This window comes from Amphiura filiformis, chromosome 2 (assembly GCF_039555335.1).
Source record: "Amphiura filiformis chromosome 2, Afil_fr2py, whole genome shotgun sequence".
In the NCBI taxonomy this organism is placed as follows: Eukaryota; Metazoa; Echinodermata; class Ophiuroidea; order Amphilepidida; family Amphiuridae; genus Amphiura; species Amphiura filiformis.
The window spans coordinates 8511942-8533809 of NC_092629.1; the positions used below are offsets into that span (position 1 = coordinate 8511942).

The 21868-nt window shown below is 37.9% G+C and overlaps 1 protein-coding gene across 1 annotated transcript in view; it reads right to left on the reverse strand.

Annotated features, from left to right (window-relative positions):
- Positions 1–18198, reverse strand: part of LOC140145845 (serine/threonine-protein kinase STK11-like) — a 34129-nt gene extending 15931 nt beyond the window's left edge. The window contains exons 1-3 of the mRNA XM_072167529.1: positions 17768–18198; positions 5297–5380; positions 1070–1159 (exon numbers count right to left, since the gene is read on the reverse strand). Coding sequence (XP_072023630.1) covers positions 1070–1159; positions 5297–5380; positions 17768–18093 — 500 coding nt within the window. The 5' untranslated portion in view covers positions 18094–18198. The remainder of the gene's footprint in view (positions 1–1069; positions 1160–5296; positions 5381–17767) is intronic.
- Between the last annotated feature and the right edge of the window lie 3670 nt (positions 18199–21868).

Below are 21868 nucleotides of genomic sequence, written 5' to 3' on the forward strand. Positions count from 1 at the left end.
CAATGACAACATTCAGAGCATGCGCGACTGAAATTCTTCCCGGTTCAAGAGCCATATACCCAGGAAGCCCGCCAAAACATTTGACATACATGATACACCACATGGCCCTCAGATCCCATAAAGTTTGCATTGCCAAACCTGTTCTCATATTCCTATAGGAAACATACATACGCACATACTGCAAAATTTGTGTCCTTTTCATGCTCAACTAGAACTTTGTGGTTCTCGACTTGTGTGGTTCTCGATGCCTCCACCTTGACGCGCATCATTTTAACCATTGCAATTTCACTTGACACCAAAATACCTTCACATTATTTACCTCACTAAGGTGGTCGTTTCCACCAAATTTCAAGAACTTGTAATTCAGTCTTTGGCGATTTGACTCCGAATAACCCCAAAACGACCTAACATTTTTGTCTCATTTCGGTGGTAATTTCCACAAAATTTCATGAACCTGCCAAAATGACCTTGACATTTTTCATCTTGCTAGGCTGGTCGTTCCCACCACATTTCATGAACCTGCAACAATCTATGGCGATTTGACCCCAGATGACCCCAAATGACACCATAATAACCTTGCGATTTAGCATATTTTGCGCTGAAATACAAATCAATTCAAGAACTCATCACAGTAACCCATATGGATCTCCAGATAATCTGTGCACAAGGTTATCTTGCTTGATATGCATAGATTATGCAAATTAGCAACTTAATTACCATACTTTGCGACAAAAACCTACTGGAATTTGAAGACCGCCAATTGCCATCCCTCCACCAAATCGCATCGCCACGAGTCGTCTTACCAGTAATTACACTTGCAACCTCAGACAGATGGGCGGAATGACAGACGGACAAACAGGAAACATGGGATGCATAAAAATTTGCAAATATGTTTATTTTATTCATAGGTCTACTTATGAAACTTCAAAATCACAAATTTAAAAACAAGCAAAGAAGCGTAAAATTGGCAAAGCACAAAAAAAAATTACACACAAAAAAATTACAATCTTTTATTATCATGACCATGCCGGGCTCCCAAATCAAAAACATTATTGTACATAATACATACCTATGAGCTTGCCATGTTGGGAACTTCTTCTCCGGTGCACTATCAAGCATTTCTTGCAAACCTGTCACACAATATTCCATTACGATATACGTAAGTAGCAGTTAAGGAAAATTCCAAAAACACAGAAGAATTTATTGAAAGTGATTTGTTCATCAGGAGTTTACCTGGACTTTTTTTACCACACCAGCCATGTACAATGATGCATAGCCGTGGGAAGGAGGGCAGCGCTGCAATATGCTTCCCACACACCTGGAACACGTAGGACATCTTTCACAGAATAGCCCTGGCCGTGTGATGCTGGCTGCTGTAGGCATTTTCTTGACCATTTTCATCAAATTGTGCCCCTTAAAATCTTGAAAGTTGCATCGGGGGAGGGGGGGCACTCGACTTTGGAAGTGACGGGGATGTGCGGACAGCAGTTCGAAGCTAGGGGTCTTTTGGTGAGAGCCTAGACAGACACTGAAAAGGGGGGAGGTCTTTCAGTGAGAAGGGCCCAAAATAGGAGGTCTTTTCATGAGACTGGAGAAAATCAGACCAAAAAAGGGGTCATTCAGCGAGACTGGGAACATTTTGGGTCATGATATAAAAGTTCATACAAAATTTTCAAAAATTCATAAAAAAAAATTATTCAAAAAATTTGGGCCAAAACGAGTTTTTTTGGATTTTCTGCAAAAATTAGCAAATTGAAAACTTTTATTATATACTTTTAAAGATCTAAGTATTATTTTTCAGGTGACTAACTTTGGAATTAAAAGTGCTCAAACCCATTACAGGTGAGCGTAGAAACAAATTCAAAGTATAGACCTCTGGAAAAGGCAACCGTATACCCAATGATCGTAAGTGAGGGTATGCTGTGAAACTAGTAGTAACGGTTGCCTTTTCCAGAGGTCTATACTTTGAATTTGTTACTTTTAAAGATCAATAATTTAGCACTTATGAGGCCGAAAAGTTTCCATAATTCCAGTGATAAGCCCACCCTTAAGCTAACGTGAACATGGCCACTCTGTGGAAAAATTAGTAAAAATAATATAGTATACATGTATCAATTGGTCCCATTTTAACGCGGCTGTGTACTCAAGACGTTGTTTCTTTCGCAAAATTGAGCTTTTTTGATATTTGTTACTTTGTTATGTTTTTTATAAATACAAGGAAAGAAAATCCGGATTTATAAACTCCAACTGCGCTATTTTATGGATTTTATTTCACTATTTCATTCGTGTTTGCAATTTTAAAAGAGAGAAACCTTTGTTGTATCAGCGGGTGACACGCGTGCAACAACGCATCGCTACCATGTGATCGCGCAATTTGTTAACGCACAGATACGCTTACGCATACGCCGACGCTTATCTGCATGCGTGGCGCATCCTTTGGAAACACTAATTTCAAGTGGTCAAATGGCTCCGCTTTTAGCTGATAAAATGTGGGTTTTTCAAGTTCTTTTCCTCGATTTGAATATCAAGTTATGAATGGATTTCGCTCAAACTTCTCAACGGGCTGCGGATTTACCCGATGTTCACATAATATAAGGTAGAAAACGAAAACTGCCACATTCTCCTGTGAGATTCGATGAAAGGGCAAAATGTGACCACTTTAAACTTTAACGGCCATTATTTCAATGTTCATTTTCTCGGTAAAATGACGATTTAGGTACACGATAACTCAATAAATACAGCATCTATAGGTAAGCAAATATGATCATCGTAAAAAGCATGATCGACTCAAGAAACGGTTTTCTAATTTTTTTATATTTTGGTCTATTTCCGATTTTAGGCATCATTTTGTGCAAATAGGCGTTTGTGAATTTTAAAAAGTTCAATTTGATGCCTTATATGGTCAATATCTCAAAAACTAAGGCCAATATCAAAAAATAAAAAAACGTTTTGGAATGGAGCCTCAAGATTGAGCTAAAAACAAAATAAAATATTTTGGAAAGAGTGTTTTTTGTTATGATGTACCTAACAAATATTGCCAAAAACTCACTTTTTGTGATTTTCTTCATAATTGTTGTTTTTACCCCAAATCCGTATTTATATTAAGATTTATAGATGTCTTGCCTTTATAAAAATGTATACTTTTATATGTCTTGCATGAATAATTACAAAGTTATTGCACTTATACTACATGCATGACTGAGAGTACACAGCCACCTTAAGTCCGTTGCTAACAAATTCCCATCCAGTTTCTCTTTAAAAGGCCATACACTTCTACCTCTAAGGTTGGGTGATTGATTTATTCACTGATCAATGTGACATTCATATGACAACATTGATATTGTTGTTGACTAGTAATTATTCATCAGTAGGGTTATCATAAACATGCTCATCTGTCAGTACACAATTCTTTAATCCCAATATTTGAATATTCACTAAATGACCTTTGAATGTATTGGACACAAAAATTGATACTCTATGACTTGAGGTCAACTTTTAGGCTAATGGCGGTTTATGAACTGTGAACATGGACATGAGATTAAGACCATGTCTCATAATGAAAGTGATGAACAATTGGGCTACTTTTCAAATGGCCTGCTGCACCTTAGAAAAGGTCACCGCACTCTGCCAAGTCCATATACTATGGTGGTTTGAATAATTTCCTTGTATTTTGTCACATATTTATCATGTTTTTGCATCAACACAGCACCCAAATTTAGAGCCCTTTACACTTTAATTGCAAACTGGGCTGCTGACCGCTGCTGCCGTGATGCGCTGCTCACTGCTCCATTAATCTGAAAATGTGGTGTGTGTTGGGAGGGCGAGTTGGTGCAGCGTTCAAGCCCAGCCGTACCCAAAGACTGTATGCACTTGGTTTATCCCAATCCATTCTCACTCCTGCAGGTTTTCTCCAGGATCGCCAGTTTCCTCTTGCTTTCAAAATCGGTGATTAGTTGTTTAATTATCAAAAAAAAACTTCTTCGCCCAATGTAATCTAAGTGTGGATAGGTTTGCTGCAACCGGCCTATAGTTAATGCAACCTGATTGTGATGATTTACATGTACCATGGCAGCGAAATTTCAGCTTTTTGAATCCTCTAGGTATCTGGAACAAGGCGCTATATAAATCCAAAATTTATTTTATTATTTATTATGTGTGGCAACACTGTTCACCAGTGAAATGGTATATGTATGTTGGCCATATCAAACACTTATTTTTAGATTCTGAAATTATAATATTTGTATTATCATGTCTACATGGACACAGGTCAATATATCTTGGGAGTATTTATGAAGATACTTGTATAGCAAGAAGAGGGATGCAAACTTGATATTCATAGATCTTCATACACGTAGATCTATTTTATGTCTTCGTTAATGAAACCCTACGTGTTCATCAGATCATGTACATGCTAATAATATACGATGCGCCAGCTTAGTCAATAATGAAGCCACATATTATGTACCATTTCCGGCAACTATAATTTTTGTTATTCTGTTCCAAAAATGATGAAATCATTATACTATAGTAATAACTGTCAGGAAGCTTAGGCTTGCTGTCCATTTTAAGCTGAAAATTAAAGAAAAAACACTGGCTATCTTGGACATTTAAGGTAAAGCCAAGAATTTTCTGCTTTACAAATGCTAAATTCCGCTTTTCTCCGCTTTGTAATTTTAGCACATTTCTGACATAATAAAATTTCACAAGAATAATACCTTTACTGTAGTCGCCCTTCAACGTCCCCATTGTATTTCAACATCAAGAATAAACTGATTAAAAAGCCCGCAATGGGAGGTAGGACAGGCGTTGTACGGTAAATCTATGACAGATTTTACTTTATTTGGATGAATTTTGAAGACCCATTTCATTTAGTATTTTATTTATTTATTTTCAATTGTATTTTTTTTTCTTTTTCTAGGTCATTTTTGCTTATTTTTTTCTCAGGAATGCCTTTTCCGCTTTACCTCAGAATTCTGTGATTTTCGCGGAATTTCCGCAACGTGGCGAATTCTTGGCTTTAATTTAAGGCTATCTGGATTTAATAGTTAGGGTACAATTCTGGTTTACCCTGCGCACCCTGTGTTTTAGGGTTAGGGTTGGGGTTAGGGTTAGGATTAGCGTTAAATTTATACTTGTGCGCAGGGTATACCAGAATTATTCCAGTGTTTGTCAAAAGCCCTTACCACACCATGTTGAAAACCTAATGCGGAATGAGGGTTTTGGTTTTTATTAATTTTTCTACACACTGTGGGACAATATTGTGATAATGCATATACATGATGAATAAAAAGGATATATTTTTTGTTTCTCTTCGTTGTGTAGAACATCCACAAGTTGGATCACATTGGTGTGCCTTAAACGCTTCAACAGCTTGATTTCCCTGCAACAACACAAAATCATAACAAAACATAGGTTAATTGACTAATGGAGTACTCCATATCATATCAAGAAGGCCCCCACATGACCCCCTCAGATTTGCTTTATATTTTAGTCATATGTTGTACTTGTAAAAATATTAAAAACCTGCCAATTTGAGGTCTGAAACCTTGTATACACACTAACTGCATGCCCAATTTGTCAAAAAGTACAAAAAAAATTGTAATTTTTACAACAGCGCCCTCATGAAGATGAAATTTATTGCAAATTCAACATTTTCAGGGGGCCCAAAGTCGATGTGGTCCACCTTAAAAATTTATAAAACATCACTTTTACTACTAGTCTTAAATTACAACTTGGCTAAGTCCCAGTAATTGTGTATACATGTAGGTTGACTTCATATAAAACGACAAGCCCAAAATTAGTGCTATACTATCTGGAATCAGGTGAAGAACTCTGTGTGCCTGTGATTTTGGTAACAAATATCTACTGACTCAAAAATAACAACATAATCAATATCAAGCTATTTCTGGCACATCGGGACGGTTCCAGTTGAAATGTACCTCCTATGGAAGACATTTACCTAATTAATCTTCCACACACGTGACATGTCACATCCTATCATAAATTAAACTATTCAGCGAAAAAAAAAAAAGTTGGCACACTTGTTCAAAACAAGTCCAATGCATGCCATACCAATATAGTATTTAGGCAGGTGTCACAAGTCTGTCATACATGTATGACATACGGACTCCGCCATGAACCATCCCCTCTCCCCACCATCTGTCAATGTTGACAACATAGCTTTGTTCAACATTGAATAGAGAATACAGTCAGTTGCGTAACTAGGGTTGGTAGCGCCCGGGGCAAGAAACAAAATTGGCGCCCCTCCCCCTACCTCCCCCCCCCCCGAGAATATCTTAGACGCGGGCAATTCTTTAAACAAAAATTTGCGCACGGAGGGGTGCAGAATCGATGTTGAATTGGTAAATTTGGCGCCCCTAAGGGCAGCGCCCGGGGCACGTTGCCCCCCTCTTACGCCACTGAATACAGTTAAATAAAACATGATATTATCCCTGCAGCTGAAATGAGGTCATGTGAAATTTTCATTGGCTAAACCTATGATGTGGCTTGTTGCTGTGTCACGACTCGGGAGGACCAATCACGTACATGCTTGCTCTGGGCCCCAGTGACGTAGTGTGCCTCATCCTAATGGAGGGGAACCAACCATGATTGGGGGTACTGGGCCTGATCGGGGGGCCGGGGCACAGGCCATTTTATGGCAATTTTCTTATGGGATTTTCTAACTTTTCAAATCGAGACCCCACCTTCCCCCCATGACACTTAACACTTCACTACTTTTTCTGAGCCTTTGATGTCATGTTGTTCTCCAGAGCCTCATTCTCTGTCAGAACAACTAGTTGAGAATGGTCGCATAAAATATTTTTGTGATAATCAAATTTTATAGAACTTCAAGTACAGTAGTTCTTTTAACAGCAGAAGATACAAATAAAAATTGATATCAGAGGTGTGCCCAGAAAACTTCAAACCTGGTAGCCTACATTGTAGGACCACCTGCAGGAATTGTGAACTGAAATAAGCTCAAATTAGGCTGATTTTGCATAGAAAGTCATTGGGACGCTAAAGCAGCTAAGCCTGTCACAGACATGCACCTGGATAGGCCTACAATGTAGATACATTACAAACTGTTTTAACTAGTATGGAACTGTATTTTAACATGTTACTACATGCATAGTGTATATCAATACTGAAATTGTCAATATGCCTCATATACATGAACCTAGAATGAAGCGTGGGCGGAATGGATATGTCAAGTTCAAACAAACAAAACCATCCGGATGTCCAAGGTAGATTAGAAAAGATCAAAGTCTATCTTTTAAAAACACTTACGTTGTCTGAGAAGAGGCTAATTAATGATACCGTTAAATGGCAACCAAGTGTATAATCAACAATGGTGAAAAATTAACCAAGTTTTGGCAGCTTTTTGGAGAGGTTTCATGTAAATTGATGTGTGGATGCCATTCCTTTGTAATTTGCTATGCAGCTCCTATTCCTAGCTCTTCTGTCATTTTTATCCGCTTTCCATAATTATCTTCATCTTTTCTTCTTTCCACTTTCCTTTTAAAGGTGTGTGATCTGAATCTGATTGATAGTCCCTCCCACCCCACTTAACCCCATTAAAAATGAAATGCAGATTTGGTACATAATTAGGTGACGGTCAGGGCATTAGCCGGGATTTGAAAGTAGGGCGTCCAACCCAGCCTGGGATTCTGGAAGAGCGCCACCAACGGCCGAGATCCAGCTATTCACCAAACCAGGAAGTAAACAAGCTTTAAAAATAAAATGGCGACCATCGAAGGTCATACAAGTTTGCGAAAACTCATCATAAAGTGCCTTTTTATAGACATTAGAGGCTCCTGACAGTGGTTTGTAACCTTTTTGTAGACATGATTTAGAGGCTCCAAACAGTGGTTTGTAACATTCAACATGATATCGCAATTTTTTTTGGATGGCCTTGCGGATGGCTTAAGCATTTTGTAGACCTATCGTCTATTATCTCGTGACAGGCCGTCTAAATGAAGGGTCTCTAGCTAAAGCTTTGAGTGAAATAGGGTTAGTTTCTAAGGCACTGCCTGCCTAATAGGCAGTATATGAATAAAAACATGGTAGTTTGGAGTACATGTACAACACCCCTGACTGGAACTTCGGAATAAGCCACTGAATCACTGTATGCATAGTTTTGCTTTTAGAATCCAAACTGATATATATCTCAAAATTTGGGATAATTGACATGCCTCAATGTGAGGTAGAAATCTGATCACACACCTATAGTTTGATACACATCTCCTGCTTCAATACTTTCGTTCATTTTCATTTTGGGGCCCTTAGAGGTAATGAGGTATGTGTATAGAATTGAATACCTGAGTGGAAGAAGGGCCCAACTCAATCGAAACTGTTTTTGAGATATTAAGAAAAAAATTAATATTTGGAAAAAAAACACCATGTTTTGGGCCAAAATTGGGTACGAAAATTGCAAAATTGTTCGCGCTTTGGGCGCTCTGGCCTATTATATAGCAAAATCAGCTTCAATTTGGGCTTCGCGCACAAATGTCCTGTCCTGGTCAAATCTAAAAATTTGGCCACTTGAGTGCACATGTCTTCCTCACGGTGCGTTTGGGGCCTCCAAATTTTGGCCTGGCCCAGGGCCCCCAAAATGGTTAATCCGGCCCTGCCGTAAGCAGATGTGAACAAATAGCTACAAAAATTTGACAATTATCCATTAATTGCACAAGCAGAAGTGCTATGTTAGCAAGAAAGTTTATTGTAGTGAAAAACAGATTTTATGGATCAACAAAATTCCTTTCCTCCATGAAAACCATGAGGAAGACTATTTAGAGAGTGGTTTTTGGTTTCATCTTTCACACACAAAGCAATAAAATGCTGGGTCTAACGCATTTGAGTTTGGCCCTTCTTCCACTCAGGTATTCCAATTTCCACTGTGACATCAGAATGGTTCATTTGCATGTGTACAATCTACATGTACCACTATCCTAAACCTGTCCTATATACCATTTGTATACTCTCACTCTTCTCAAAATGGTTACTGTAACAATTCTGAAGTGAAGGAAGAGCATGGCGTGATTCGCTGGGCGTGAAAAACCTCATGTAATTCCAAAGGTCAAAAGCAAAACCTCATTAGTAAAAAGTGGGCCCCAATTACAAAACCTCATGACGATTTTGCCATTTTGTGTGAGCGCAAAAAACAATTAAAAATTAACATGATTTACATACCGTAGTTCTAACATATAGGCCTATAGTGTTGCTCTTTTGGTTATTTACAGACACTTACGCATTTATCAGTTTAAAAGGGAAACACCAGAAGGTGTGTTGGGACATTTTCTTCACGTTGACACACAAAAATAGAATTTAAGCAAACTTGCACATGAGGATTTATAATTGGGGCTCACTTTTTACATGAGGTTTTGCATCAGTCCTGTGTATGGCACATTCTACAAGATGAAAAATTGCTGGGTGGGTCACGTGGGTGCTTATTGGGGCATGGGTGCTTAATGAAACAAATACTGTACTCAGGCCTCCAACATAAAATCATAATAAAATCAAAACAAAATAAAAAGAAACTTAAATGTTTTTGTTAAAAGTCCACTCGAGGGCATGCTATTTATAGACCAGTTATAAATAATAAAACATCCTCGGCCCCTGGGAATCCAGGTACATTGTATGAGCTCCCCAGGTATATGGCACTTTTGTCCAGGATCGCAAACACACTCATACCTCAGGCCACAGTTCTCTCACATCAACATATTGTTAATTCAATTCAATGACCTTTGAATGTGTGGGTACAAAATATTACAAAAACTCATACTCTGCAACTTGAGGTCAAATTATGAGTTATGGTTGTTTTTAAAATAGGTGTTATTAAAGATGTCCTTGACTATGAGATCATTTTTGGCTCCTAGCCTTACATTTTCATGGTGTATGAATATGTCAACTCAAAATTGGTATAGAGCCAACCATGATCTGGAATAAGTCCAAGTTTAAACATAGACAACTGAGGCATACATGTACATGTACATGCATACTTGTAAGGGAGAAATGCGATTTAGACCCACTGGTTTTCTCGGGTGGACGAGCACACCTAGATGAGCACTTGATCGTCCCATGTTCTATACATCATTGTCCCCTGGAATCACTGAAGAATGAAAAGGTCATTTCATAAACCAGATAATTGAAATGAGCATCATGACTGCCCATTGTGAGAATCGATCTAGTAAATTGCCGGTACTCAATGTCAGGGCTACAAAATCCCCAGTATCCTGGTTTCGCGGATTCCCACAAAAAATTCAGAGTCGCAGAAAAAATAATCAAAACTAATCAAACTAGATGGACCGCGGTTCTCGGATGTCGCGGTTTTCGAAGCACAGCGTCGACCGTGATGCCTCCACAAGTTTCAAGCCTCAAGGGCAGACTGAATTTACATCAGATGACACCTGGATGACTCGGCTGTCACGATTACCTGGCTGATGGTGACTGTACCCACTAAGTTTTATGCCCATACCACAGTTATTACTAATTTGACCTCAGTTGACCCCTGGGTGACCCCAGATGACCCCAAAATGACCTTCCAAAAATTTGTCTCTAAATGTTGACTGTACCTACCAAGTTTCATGCCCATATGACAGTTTTTGCTAATTTGACCTCAGATGACCCCTGGATGACCTCATGTGACCTTGACCCACTATCCAATACAAACTTGTTCTGCCTGGGGTCAAGATGCACCCACCCACCAAGTTTGAGAAACATGCAACACCTAGTCTCTGAGAAGAGGTAAATAAGGAAAATGGCCCCCTGTAGGACTACATGCAACAAAGTATAAAAAAGGTCCCCCGATAAATAAATGAGGGTTTCCATAGTGTAGCTATGACCCAAGATTGGTTGCATTAGGATTTAAACTGTTCATATGAGACCAAATTTTAACCAAAAGTCTCAACATATAAATGGTATTTTACATGTTGACCTCAAATGACCTTTGACCTCAGTATATGACCTTATATCACCCCCAATATATGAGGGTTCACAAAGTGCAGCTATGACTCAAGTTTGGTTGCAATAGGATTTGAACTGTTCATATGAGACACAATTTACAAGTTTACCTTGTTTGACCTCAAATGACCTTTGACCTCAGTATATGACCTTGAACCTCACCCAAAAAAAAGTATCCAGAGTTTTTGACCATGACCCACCTATCCTGAAAATCTGAAGTCAATCCGCCCATCCATGCTCGAGATACAGCATCCGGACGGACGGAAGCACGGAAGGACGGACAGTGCAAAAACAGTATGCCTCCACCGCGAGGCATAAAAATCTTACCATTTGTCTGTGGCTCTGCAAATTTTCTGGGACATCATCACTCTCAATATGGCTGTCATAATACACTAATTATATAGGAGCTAAAAATGCAAATAAGGGCAAAGTCTGCATTCTCATTGTTGTCTAGTACATGAATGAGAAAGCATCACTGCAATACTGCATCAAACCCAGAAGCTTTCAGGCCTGCTTCCCCCAGTATCCCCCACCGTGGTTTTGCCCCAGGAACCAGCACCCCACCTGAAAGGCTCTGCCCTCGCAGAAAATATTCAAGTTCCCAGAAAGGAAATTATTTTCCACTGCCCTGCTCAATGTTAGTATGTACTGCTTATAATAATGGTACCAGTAATACCTTTTTGTTAAATTGTCAAACTAACCCTAAGCGAAGATTTCATACTCAAATAAAAACACCCTAGCAAGGAATTGGTTTGAAAGTTACCCTAAAACAAGGATACACAAAAACACCCTTAGAAGCAAAGAATTGGTTTGAAATTTGCCCAGACAGAGAGACATTGCCTGTGTGTCATTCAAAAATTTAAATCTGGTTTGACAAATCACTCCGAAACCACTCTTTTGTGCCAAATAACTTGATAAATATGTCACCACTTATTAGCTAATGGCCGGTAATTGGGTCATTTAAAAACACTACCAGTACCTAAAAGCAAAGATCATCACTAAAAAAAACCCTTCTTCCAGTAAAATGAGTGTTTTGAGGCAAATCGTGATGGGAGGAAGGGGTACTCATCAGTGCAAATGACCATACAGGGATGCGCCCGGGTATCTATAACCTCTTTTCTAGCCCAATTTTGGTCCTTTTTTCAAAATGTTCTAAATTTTTCACAAAAATAGCCCAATTTAACTCATTGTAGTCAAAATTTTTAAATTACCCCGGACTCTGGGGGAAAGGAACTAATGAACAATTTGTGTTAAATTTGGCTCATTTTCAAATTCACAACAACACACCCCTACCCAAACCAAACTTGAGTACCCCCCCAACAGGCCTAATGATTTCAGCCAAGATCTAACCTCTCAGCCCGTACTATTAAATCTAAATATGGACAAAAACATGGGTAGTTGTGGTCTCCACCTGGAAGACATGGCACTTACGATCATGTGTGACCACTGTGATTTATCATTTGAGTGATGTGCTTTTCTACCCAGTGGCATAGCCAGGGGGCAGATACCCCCTGAGCTGTAAGCAGTTCCCCTTGTGAGAAGTCTTGCCCATGCCCCCTCACCTCCCTGGATGATGGCTTTTAGGCCATTTTTTATGTATATAGGCCTACATGTACTTGATAGGGCTATATTTTTGGCTATTTTCATCCAAACGAGTTGCCTTGATACCTCCCTTGCAGAACTTGGACACTGGACACAAAGTCTGTTTCTACAACAAGGACAGGACTTAAACACTTTTTACGGTACCGGTACTACATTCAGTCAGTATTTGTATACAAAATGGTCTTTACATCTCATGACATAGAAAATAGCCTTTATGCCAAAATACGACCATAAAAACAATCTACCTGAAATTAATTAAACTCATTATTGGGTCCCTGCACTGCTGGAACATAGCCGGGACTAATACTGGGATGTAATTCATCTTGAAAGGGCCGGGGATCTACCCAGGATGTTATTTATATTTAAAAGAGTACTCCCAACTCAAGTCTCAACTGTGAAGGGTCGTAAGTGGGGTAAACATAGGGCCAAAAAAAAAAAGTTGTTTGCTTGCCCTCGACCGACCATCTCGGCAGTCCCGACCGTAGAACTTTTTTTTTTGAAAAAAGTTTTTTTTTTTGCGATTTTCCCAAAAATGGCATGTATTTTTGTCTGAAAATCCGATGATTTAAAAGAAAAGTTGTAAAATACCATATCCTGCATGTTTACGTGTCCGGCTGTACCTGACTGCCGGGTTCCGCAATTTCGTATACCACCTCAGTGTCTAAGCTCTAATACAATTTGCTATCCCCCTGCACATTTCGGACTGCGCATCTAGGGATGAGTTTATTTACAGGCAAAATATAACCGCGCATATCGTGCAAGAATGGTTACAATATAGCAGATGTTAAAATATGGTAAAAGTAGATCAAATTTGAAAACAGTTGTACCAGATATTCATTTCTTGTTTATAAATATTTAGATTCATGATATTTGTTCGTATCGACTAGGAAGTAACATTGCACTATTTTTTTCAACATGTTTGTTGAGGCTACTTTTATTAAGAGCACAAATCGCTTGGTATAAATATGATTTCACTTTAAACATGGCGGACACAACACAAGTAGCGCTTAGCTGTACAGGTGAAGCAAGGGACCTAACACGCTGATTAATAATAATATGTGACCGTACACCACGAATGAGCCGTAAATGTCCTCAATTGTATTCTGAGTTACAGTGTAAAATGGGCATGAAGGTCATTTTCATAGGTATTTCAATTTGGTGCTACGTGTATCTCATTAAATGAGGTACACGTAGCACCAAATTGAGGTACATATGAATACGACCTTCATGCCCATTTTACACTGTAACTCAGAATACAATTGAGGACATTTACGGCTCATTCGTGGTGTACGGTCACATATGATAGTTTTGAAAAGCAGAAAACACTACATGTAGGAGAATTGTACACTTCATTAAACGTAGGCCTACATGTACATGTAGAAGAGCTACAATTGTTTAAGGTGCAAGTGGCGAGCACAGATGCTGGACCATGGCGTGATGTTGCTGCTACGGAAATGCTTGAACCATTAATTGCATTCGCCGATTCGGTATTCGCCATGTCTGTTTCTGGGAAACGGAAAAAAAAAACTTTTCCCGACCGACCGACCCAATTTTTAAAATCCATTCGAGGGCAAGCAAACAATTTTTTTTTTTTGCCTAGTCGAATAATCAGACCCAGAACCCTGACATGATCGTGTTCTGGGTCTGAACTGTTTCCATTTGAAATATTGATGGCAAATTGGACAAAAGAAGCACATGGTCCTACCTGACTTCACAGTTTTTTGATCGATCCCCTATTCATGTTGTGTGAATCACTCTAGTTATTATTGTGCACCATCCTTTTGATACTTCAGTATTTTGCGGAACAGTTTTGAGTTTTAACAGGCCTTTTGTCTACCTCTCTGGTTGTAAACAAACAAGGAGGTCGTAATTGTCCTCCTCGCCGAATACGAAAGTCAGTGTAATAGTACGGCACTAGGGTAAACACTGATCCATTTACAATCCAGGTTCTTTGACTTTGTCTTTGATATTATGTCATATGTTTTGAGTCTCAGAATTCATGCATTTTTTGTGATCTTCCCGGCTGTTGGGGGCAGGGACTTGGCTGAGGATGTACAAAAAAATGCCCCACGCTGCCGCGACTTAGTCCCCACTATCCCCGGCCCCAGGGGACAGGGACTGCAACTGATGACAGCAATGTAAATCCAAAGCTATAACTTATAAAATAAGATATATAAATATATATGGGGCAATTCCACGGTAACTCGTGCTACACTTTATGGCGTCCTTTTACATACTTTGTGCTCCAGCTTTTAAACTCATTTGATTGGAATCTGTATTTTTGTATTTTAATACCCAACATTCGAGGCTAGATCCTCATAGTATTGCTAAATGAATATACCAACTTTTGTACGTATGGGACAGCTGCGAAAAACGGTAACTCGTGCTACGAGCAGAGGACATGCTAAAAAATCACTCATTTTTATTTTGATCGTGTCCTAAAACAAAAAACATTAAAGCCTAATTAATTATATGATAAGTAACTGCTATGCTAAGGTTTATCTTGGTATAACTTAAAAAGTTTTGTCCCTCATAGTTTTACATTGACTGGCAAAAACATGGTAACTCGTACTACGGTAACTCGTGCTACAGTTTGTCCGCCATATACAAAATGGTTATGTTCTTTTAAATGTCAAAGTTTCTTGATAAAAATTCCTCAATGACTGGTATATGATCAAATAACCCAATCTATGTACATATAACCAAAGTATACTTTGATATAACCATGATAACCCCCAAAATAACCCAATTTATGTACAAATAACACCAATACAGTGCATGTATCAGCATACAATGTACCACACACATTACATCCCAGCATTTGTACTTTTAAGTAAAAACAGGATGGAGCAAGGGATTAAAATCCCTTGCTCCATCCTGTTTGGATATTTCATACATTGTAGGGCTTAAATTTCAACAGTTAAATTGAAGTCAACAATTGATAGATTGATAGGTTATTTCACCCTAAATTAGTTCACAAAACTTGTAATGTTCGTGGTTCTTTACAATGATCGGCTCTGTAAGTTTCTTTAAATTTAAAAATTGCTTTCTGAGGTACCGGTATAGAATGTTTGGTCATCTTTTGGTTGAGATCATTTCCTGTGATTTTCTGCTTGGTGCATTACTGAATACAGTTTGCACAATTTCAATCACTTCACCTGGAAAATGAGACCCATCATACTCAACAACATGAACAAATTTTGTATCAGTCATACAAATCTCAGTATCAACTTGAAATGTTACTGTGGCTGTTAGCTAGTCTCAGGATTTCCAGTTATCTATATTTCTTGGGCTAGATTTGGGGGGGGGGGGAACTAAAAATTTTGGTTGCATCATTTTGACCAGGTATTAGTAATGGGATATAGAGCATTTCTTTTAGAGAGACTGTACAAGTTTAAGTCTTCGAGCTTAAAAAAAGGGACTTTATTTTGGTAAAAAATTGGGTTTTTTTGCACTATTTTGGCGCATGATCAGGGTGGAACTGGCTCCTTGAACCTGTTCTCTATCTTTGCCTTCCATATTTTTACTTTCATTTTTCTGTCAGAAGGGCACTTTTATCTTTAATTTTGGGCCCCCACACATGTGTGTTTGCCTGGTTGTTTCTTTCTTTCTTTCTTTGTTCGGCTGCTCGGGCGGAAGCAAATTGATTAATCCACTGTGCAGCTTCAACACAATAATCGATTAACTACATACTTGGTATAGGCCTATGCCAGATAGATAGATAGGTATGGTGATAGGATATGGTGGCTTGATGTGCTGTATAGTTTTGTGTTATGTTATTTGCATATTTATGAATATTAATGAGCTTATTTGCATATTTTGCCTACATTTTCATTAATCCACTCTGCAGCTTAAATGCATAAAATAACCAATCAACTTTAAACTTGGTTTGGTGATTGGATATTGTGACCTGATGTTTGTCACATGTTATTTGCATATATTTATGAATGTTAATGAGCTTATTTGCATATTGCATATCATTTGTATTTACAAAACATTGTTATTTACACACTTTTGAGTGAGTGCCACCTTAATTACGAACCGCGTAATTCTAGTTTGCCGGGGGAAGTCTGCCCCAACTTCCCCCCCCCCCTCCACTGGCTACACTACTGCTAGAAAGTTGTTACCATTGTTACATAAATGCATATTCATGCAGTTGGGAGATACCTCTATTGCTGCCAAGTGGTATTTTGCATTACCTTTACTGGTACAGGGGGAAGTGGGCTATGGTAACTCGTGCTACATCGGTAACTCGTGCTACTGGTAACTCGTGCTACAGTTTTTAAGGGGTCATTATTATGTGGTGCATAGTGTTTTGTATTTCAATTTCTTATTTTTATTCAAGGTACTACTAGTAGAAGGAAAATAATACGTGGCATCAATTAAATTGCCAACATTTTGTAAATAAATTAAAAAATGCATCTCTTGGTAACTCGTGCTACACCATATTTAGTGTTATGAAAACACAATGAAAGGAAAAAACTAGCAGGGGGTTATTTAAAATGTGATGGATATTTCTTGAAGACCATATTTCATAGATATAAAATGTATCAAATTAAAAAGAAAAGTGCCCTGTTTAATAAAATAGGCCCACTTAGAAAATATCTAAGTTGAACAGGATTTTTTTCCACTAAAAATACACTCTCCGAAGAATTTTTTTTTTTAAACAAAATGTTAGAAAAATGCAGAAAAAAGTTTAGAACTTGAACATTACATCTGTTTGGAATAATATGAAAGTTAAAAGAAATACATAGAGGCAATTTTATTTTTTTGAGTCATGTCCACTTTTGCTTGTTATAAAAAAAAAAACTATATAAAAAATAGTATAAGAATACCTTCATGCTAATACTGTTATATCACTATTAATCACTGCGCTTTTTTTATATCCATTTTCTTGTTTTCTGTTTCATAATAAGGGAGGCAAGCCAATTTTTACTTTTTATTTTGACTCACCTCATCATACTCATAGTATACCTCAGCAGGGGGGGGAATCATGCAATTGATTAATTATAATAACTTGTTGTAAACACTGCAGGACTTGTTTGTATTAAAGCTAATCTGAACAAATTTCTAACCAAGCTAAATGTATGTAAAGCTGAAATATAAATATTTAGTTGAACTTTGACTACACTAGTCATGCTATGCTAGTCTAGTGAGTGAAACGTGCAAATAATCGCATGAAATGGAATCAATGGAATGTACTCACATTTGGACATTTTGCTCTCCATTTGGAATTCTCCGCAGCTTCTTTTTCTTCAGAATTTTCACTGCACGTCGGCAAAGTGTCTCTGAATCAAGAACTTCTTTCACTTTTCCATATGAACCTTCACCCAAAGTGTCACCCATCAAATATTTGCCCACCATTTTCGCCTTCTTTTTGCGGGGCTCATAGACAATATCAGCAGAGTCCACCCGATGAATGATAAACGGAGATTCGCCCTCATCATCATCACCTAACATAGACCAATGAGGGGGGATATGGGGGGAGTCATCCAATTCCATGCACCTCTCCAGCATGTCCGCATCTACCATCGTATTTCCGCTCGGTTAGGTGCGGTTTGCAACAGAAAGAAGGCTGCATTTGGCTAGAAAATGATGGCAAAACATCAGCACGTTTAGCATTTCCTACATGGGAAAATCGCCATGTTGTTTATGATTTGAAAACGAGGCTTGGCAATGTCATGTGATTTCCCAAGGTCAACACCCCTGGTATTTTTAGGGATTTTCTAAAATTACTATTTTGTTTACAAATTGCAAGACTGATTTTATCATGTTTCTTCGATTTTATTGGTTGTAATATTTTGATAACAAATGGACTTATTAATCCCTAATTTATATCGATAGTGGACTACAATTCTGAGCCTTTTAGAGGCGTCAAATGTTTGAAATTTTTCAAGAAATCTCACGTTCCTATCTACAATGCCAATACCAGTTGCCAGATTAAAAAGGGGAGCGCCACAGGCTCGGTTTCCGTATATAGGGTGCTTGAAACGTTACCCCGTCTAAAATTAGTACGGCGTCCCTGAGCCAACTTGCGAAACTTGTCAAGTGTTGAAGAAAGTTCGGATAAAGTTGTACAAAATTTGACAAAGTTGGGTTTTAACCTTAGGTCAATTTGTGGAAATTTGCACAAGTTTGCGTTGTCCAGGACAACGTAACTTGTTCTACTTGTTCTATCGTAATTTTTGCTGGTTTGGTCCATTGAGTTGTTTTGTTTTGCTATTTGTTCAGTTATTTCCCGGGAGTTGGAGTTATTTTCCCTTAGATTTTCTTGCATGTTGACAAAACCCACTGGCGGCGCCACGTGGGATATGGGACCCCCCCCCCCCCCCATAAAAACTTGCCCCCACCCAGATCGAAATGAACCCAAAATTACGAAAATCCACTTTTTGCTGCAATTTTGTTGATCCCCCTCCCAGAAATTCACTTCCCCCCCCCCCGAAAAAAAATCCTTAGATTTCTTACATTTTCATTTTTAGCGAATTCAAAGCTCCACATTAGCCTATATTTATAGCGAAAACCCCATCGTACATTAAAAAGAATAAAACGGAGAAAAATAGTAGGCCTACTCTATGTCATGTTAGCACATCTAGGCCTAAACATAAAAAACGCTAAATCTGAGCTTCTTTACAATTTCACGATTTTTGATAATTATCGAAGTTGGATGGGGGCATGATCACATTTTAAACATTTCCCTTCGGAATTTCATCAAAAAATATTTTCATGTGAAAGACTAGAATGTTTTTCCCTTTCATTTGTGCAACAAAGTCAATTTTGATTTGCCCACCCCTGCACACATGCACACATTATTTGGCCCATATCTCAAAACTAATAAGGATTGTCGAGTTCCGACTGATTTTGCTTGATCGCTTCACATTATATGAAATATATAAATGTATTCACTTCATCAATAGGCCTATAGGCACATTATGTATACACAAATCTACAGTAGACGAAAGCAATGTAGGCCTACTACCTCATCAATACACATATACAGTAGACGAAAGCAATGTACTACCTCATCAATATACACATATCTACACAGTAGACGAAAGCAATGCACTATTTCATCAATACACATATCTAGGCTACAGTAGACGAAAGCAATGTACTACTTCATCAATACACATAGGCCTATCTACAGTAGACGAAAGCATGCAATGCACTACTTCATCAATAGACATATCTACAGTAGACGAAAGCAATGTACTACTTCATCAATACACATATACACAGTAGACGAAAGCAATGTACTACCTCATCAATATACACATATCTACACAGTAGACGAAAGTAATGCACTATTTCATCAATACACATATCTAGGCTACAGTAGACGAAAGCAATGTACTACTTCATCAATACACATAGGCCTATCTACAGTAGACGAAAGCATGCAATGCACTACTTCATCAATAGACATATCTACAGTAGACGAAAGCAATGTACTACTTCATCAATACACATATACACAGTAGACGAAAGCAATGCACTACTTCATCAATACACATAGGCCTATCTACAGTAGACTATATACTTGTATATAGATGTAAGCAATACACTATACGGTACTTCATCAATACATATGGTAGATTTAATCAATGAACAAAATACATATGGTAGAGCAATGCACTATATACTTCATCAATACACATATCTACGGTAGACAAAATCAATGCACTATACTTCATCAATACACAGATATGGCAAATGTAAGCAATTCACTACTTCATCAATACACAATATCTACGATAGATGCGCTACTTCATATACACATATACGATAAACAAAAGCAATGCCCTACCTCATCAATAGGCCTACACATTATCTGCAGTAGACGAGCTTATACGAAAGTACTCTTTTTCATCAATACACATATCTACGATAGATGTACTAGCCTACTTCATCAATACACACATCTACAGTAGACGAAAGCAATGCACTACTTCATCAACACACATACAGTATAGACAAAAGCAATGCACTATTTCATCAATACACACATCTACGGTAGACGAAAGCAATGCACTATGACTTATACAGAAGAGGAAATTAAAGCAATGCACTACTTTATCAATACACATTTATAGACAAACGCAATGCACTATTTCATCAATACACATATCTACAGTAGACGAAAGCAATGCACTATTTCATCAATACACATCTATACAGTAGACGAAATTAAGCAATGTACTACTTCATCAATACACACATCTACAGTAGACGAAAGCAATGCACTACTTTATCAATACACATATATAGACAAACGCAATGCACTATTTCATCAATACACATATCTACAGTAGAAGAAAGCAATGCACTATTTCATCAATACACATCTAGACGAAATTAAGCAATGTACTACTTCATCAATACACATATACACAGTAGACGAAAGCAATGCACTACTTCATCAATACACATGTCACATATCTACAGTAGACGAAAGCAATGCACTATACGGTAGACGAAAGCAATGCACTATATACTTATACAGAAGACGAAAGCAATGCACTACTGTATCAATACACATATATACAGTAGACAAACGCAATGCACTATTTCATCAATACACATATCTACAGTAGACGAAAGAAATGCACTATTTCATCAATACACATCTATACAGTAGACGAAATTGAGCAATGTACTACTTCATCAATACACATATCTACAGTAGACGAAAGCAATGCACTACTTCATCAACACACATATCTACAGTCGACGAAATCAGTGCACTATTTCATCAATACACATATCTACAGTAGACGAAAGAAATGCACTATTTCATCAATACACATCTATACAGTAGACGAAATTGAGCAATGTACTACTTCATCAATACACATATCTACAGTAGACGAAAGCAATGCACTACTTCATCAACACACATATCTACGGTAGACAAAATCAATGCACTACTTCATCAATACACATATATATCAGTAGACGAAATCAGTGCACTATTTCATCAAGAGACCATATCTACAGTAGACGAAAGCAATGTACTACTTCATCAAGACACAGATCTACAGTAGACGAAAGCAATGCACTACTTCATCAATACACATATCTACAGTAGACGAAAGCAATGTACTACTTCATCAAGACACAGATCTACAGTAGACGAAAGCAATGCACTACTTCATCAATACACATATCTACAGTAGACGAAAGCAATGTACTACTTCATCAAGACACAGATCTACAGTAGACGAAAGCAATGCACTACTTCATCAATACACATATCTACAGTAGACGTAACATAACATTGTTGCGGCTCAAAATCACTTAAATCTTAGAT